The sequence below is a fragment of the Fragaria vesca genome, linkage group LG1 (assembly GCF_000184155.1).
Source record: "Fragaria vesca subsp. vesca linkage group LG1, FraVesHawaii_1.0, whole genome shotgun sequence".
NCBI lineage: Eukaryota > Viridiplantae > Streptophyta > Magnoliopsida > Rosales > Rosaceae > Fragaria > Fragaria vesca.
The window spans coordinates 2,132,979-2,137,085 of record NC_020491.1 but is presented as its reverse complement, the minus strand read 5'-3'; the positions used below and the strand labels follow the sequence as shown (position 1 = coordinate 2,137,085).

The following is a 4,107-nucleotide window of genomic DNA, read 5'->3' as shown; positions in this document are numbered from 1 at the left end:
TGTGGTGATTACCAAATAATTATTACTCTTATTGATTCTTAAAAACATCTTAAGGACTCAAGCTTGAGTTGAACAACCGAAAGAGACCATACAGAATACACCTTTAACCATTTCTTATTTCTAAAACAAAGACATGGATACTATGATTGTCCCTCAGTGCCCAAATTCCAATTCCAATTTCCAGGTCTACTGCTTATTATTGGATTCTTTCTTCTTTCTGCTAAAAGAGAAAACAGATATGGCCCCTCTTGATTTAAGACCTTTATTCCCAATGGCCAACACCATCAAAATAATCACCAGAAGGGTCCCTATGATATTCTCACATCAAACTAATCAGAGTTACAGTCAATTCCCATTTCCCCTTCTTTATGTTATAAGCTTTTCTTTCTCTAGTTCCCATGCATGGTTCCCTCCCTCACCTTATTATAATCTGACACATTTTTCTTCTTCCTTTGGGGTCTGCAACTTTGTCCCTCTCCAGAAATGGAGGTTTCCCATTCCTTCTTCTCCCACTCGAATCTTCTTGTCTTGTTCATGTTCTTTGCAGCTGTTTCAGCAGCTGATCTTTACTCACAGACCCTTCTGAGCTTAAAATCTGAGCTCACTGATGACTATGATACCTTAAAAGATTGGTATGTGCCTCCTGGAGAAAACCCATCTCCAAAAATCTATGCTTGTTCTTGGTCTGGTGTCAAATGCAACAACAACTCTGTTACTGGTCTAGACCTCTCAATGAAGAGACTTTCAGGTTCAATCTCCGGCGACCGAGTCAACTTCAGTGTCTTCACCGATCTTCTTGATCTCAACCTGAGTTACAACTCATTTTCCGGCAAGCTCCCAGTGTCAATGTTCACCCTGGCCAACCTCACAAGCTTGGACATCAGCCGGAACAACTTCTCCGGCCAGTTCCCAGCTGGAGTCTCCGGTCTTAAAAATCTGGTTGTGTTTGATGCATTCAGCAACAGCTTTTCTGGGTCCCTGCCTGTTGAAGTGTCTCAACTTCAGAATCTCAAGATTCTCAATTTAGCTGGGAGCTACTTCAAGGGTCCAATCCCACAAGAATATGGTAATTTTCAAAGCCTTCAGTTTATTCATCTTGCAGGGAATATGCTCAATGGGAACATACCACCTGAATTGGGTAAGCTCAAAACAGTGACCCATATGGAGATTGGCTATAATACTTACCAGGGAGGCATCCCTTGGCAGTTGGGCAACATGAGCCAGCTTCAGTATCTTGATATTGCTTATGCAAATCTCTCTGAGTCTATTCCAAGAGAGCTTGGGAATCTCACCAAGCTTGAGTCTCTTTTTCTCTTCAGAAACCAGCTCAGTGGATCAATACCAGTGGACTTCAGTAAGCTTCAATCTCTCATAAGCTTGGATCTTTCAGATAATCTGATTTCCGGGCCGATCTCAGATAGTCTTCTAGAGTTGAAGAACCTGAAACTGTTGAGTCTTTTTTACAATGAGATGAGTGGTGTTGTTCCTGAAGGAATTGCTGAGCTTCCATCACTTGAGTCTCTTCTTATATGGAACAACTACTTCTCTGGGAATCTTCCACAGAATTTGGGGAGGAACTCTAATCTTATGTGGGTTGATGTGTCTACAAACAACTTCAATGGCAGCATTCCACCAGATATATGTGTCAAAGGTGTGTTGTTTAAGCTGATGCTGTTTTCGAATAACTTTAGTGGCAGTCTTGCACCATCTCTCTCCAATTGTTCTTCGCTTGTTCGTCTTCGGCTTGAAGATAACTCATTCTCAGGTGAGATCCCTTTGAGATTCAGCCATCTTCGTGATCTTTCATATGTAGATTTGTCCAAGAATAAACTTACTGGTGGGATTCCAATAGATATAGACCAAGCTCCCAAGCTTGAGTACTTTAATATGTCCAATAATCCTGAATTAGGGGGCACAATTCCTGCAGTAACATGGTCTTTGCCACTTCTTCAGAATTTCTCAGCTTCCTCGTGTAGTATCTTAGGCAATCTTCCTCCATTCGGAAGCTGTAAATCCATATCTGTCATTGAATTGAACATGAACAGTATATCAGGGGCTATTTCAGAAAGTGTTTCTAACTGCCTAGCCCTTGAGAGAATTGATTTAGCCAAAAATAACTTATCAGGTCATATACCTGAGGAGCTTGCAAGTCTTCCTGCTCTGCGTGTCCTAGACCTGTCACATAATAGTTTAAATGGACCAATACCTTCAAAGTTTGGTTCTTCTTCAAGCTTATCACTTCTAAATGTGTCTTTCAATGATATATCTGGGACAATTCCCTCTGGAAAGGTAGTGAGAACTATGGGAAGTAGCGCATTTGTGGGAAATTCAAGGCTATGTGGAGAACCTTTGAGATCATGTCCAGGTTCAGTGGCTATCTTCGGAAGCAGAGGCATTGGGAAGCTTATATGGGTCTTGCTACTGTGTGCAGGCATAGTTATGTTCCTTACTCTGTCAGTTCTAGGAGTACTTTATTTTCAAAAGGGCAGCAGAGGCCAGTGGAAGATGGTCTCATTTTCTGGACTTCCTCAATTCACGGCAAAAGATGTATTGAAGAGCTTTAATTCCATAGAATCCATGGACGATACATTGCCTCCAATATCAGCTTCAGTATGCAAAGCAGTTCTGCCAACAGGAATCACAGTTTCAGTGAAGAAGCTTGAATGGGATCCAAATATAGCAAAAGATATGCTGCCATTCATAACCCAAATTGGTAACGCAAGGCACAAGAATCTAATCCGATTGCTCGGATTTTGCTACAACAAGCATCTGGTATATCTCTTGTACGATTACTTGCCCAATGGAAGTTTATCAGAAAATATTAGTGTGAAAAGGGAATGGGCAGCTAAGTACAAAATTGTGGTGAGCATTGCAAGGGGATTGTGCTTCCTTCACCATGAATGTCATCCTGCAATTGCTCATGGAGACTTGAGATCAAGTAATATAGTGTTTGATGAAAACATGGAACCACATCTGACAGAATTTGGACTCAAGCATCTGCTCGAGTTGAACAAAACTTCAGGTACCGCAGAAACTCCCGCAATGTATACAGGTATGCATTACAATACATCATCTCTCTACCAATTACTCATTTTCCTCCTTTGTTTCTAAAAGCAGTTGTTAAAGGTTTGTTATAAATTTTTGGACAGGTGCCACAAACAGTTCTGCTGAAGAACTATACAGAGATGTATACAGCTTCGGGGAGATCATGCTCGAAATCTTAACTAATGGCAAGTTGACGAATTCAGGAGCATCCTTACACAACAAGTCAAGGGAAATTGTTCTCAGAGATATAATCAATGAGCACGAAGTTGGTTCCAACACTTTAGTGCAGGAGGAGATAAAATGGGTGCTCGAGGTTGCTACACTCTGCACTAGGATCCGATCATCAGACCGACCATCCATGAAGGATACATTAAAGCTTTTACAGGCTCCATAAGCCACAGGAACACTCAGGAAGAATAAACCCAACTTCAGATTAGTAGATTACCAATTATAACATATACTTATAGCTGATATGAGTGGCAGTTTGTGTAGCTTTGCTTCTATAAAAGATCATTAGAAATGTTTGTGCTGTATAATAGTGCCATGTATAATGTAAGTTTGTGTACCCTTCAAGTCATCTTTCATTAACAACGTTACATTATAAAGCTTGCTTGCAATCCAAGCTACCCAAGTAACTAAGCTTTGAAAATCTCATCATGCAAAGAATCAACAACACCTTGGAAACTACCAAACTGAGAACTCACCACATCTACTTCCACTCCAAGCATTCGTGCTCCGGCGGCCGTAACAGGCCCGTGCGCCGCCACGAGCAGCTTTGGGCATAATCTCTTGACACTCTCCCAGCGCAGCCCAATTTTTTTGAAGCTCTTCAGTAACCCCTCCACCTCAGCAGTGCTAGTAAACACAATCGCATCCAAATTACCCGCCTTAATTCTCTCCACCACTTGGGCCGCACACTCCGACCCGGCCCAACGAGTTTCGTACGCATTGACCCGAACCGGAGCCCAACCGCTTTCTCCGAGTTCCCGGAGAAAATCCGGCACCACCGGAGGCTCAGTCAGCCCCAACACCGCCGGAACCGGACATAAAATCCTCCGTCCG

General features: G+C 42.2%; 1 protein-coding gene across 1 annotated transcript; it reads left to right on the top strand.

Annotated features, from left to right (window-relative positions):
- Nucleotides 1-483: 483 nt before the first annotated feature.
- On the top strand, nt 484-3,660 carry LOC101292242 (leucine-rich repeat receptor-like protein kinase TDR-like). Its single transcript, XM_004287173.1, has 2 exons — nt 484-3,052; nt 3,150-3,660. Exons 1-2 carry the CDS (start codon nt 484-486, stop codon nt 3,437-3,439), a joined length of 2,859 nt encoding a protein of 952 aa, XP_004287221.1. The 3' UTR covers nt 3,440-3,660.
- The last annotated feature ends 447 nt before the right edge of the window (nt 3,661-4,107 follow it).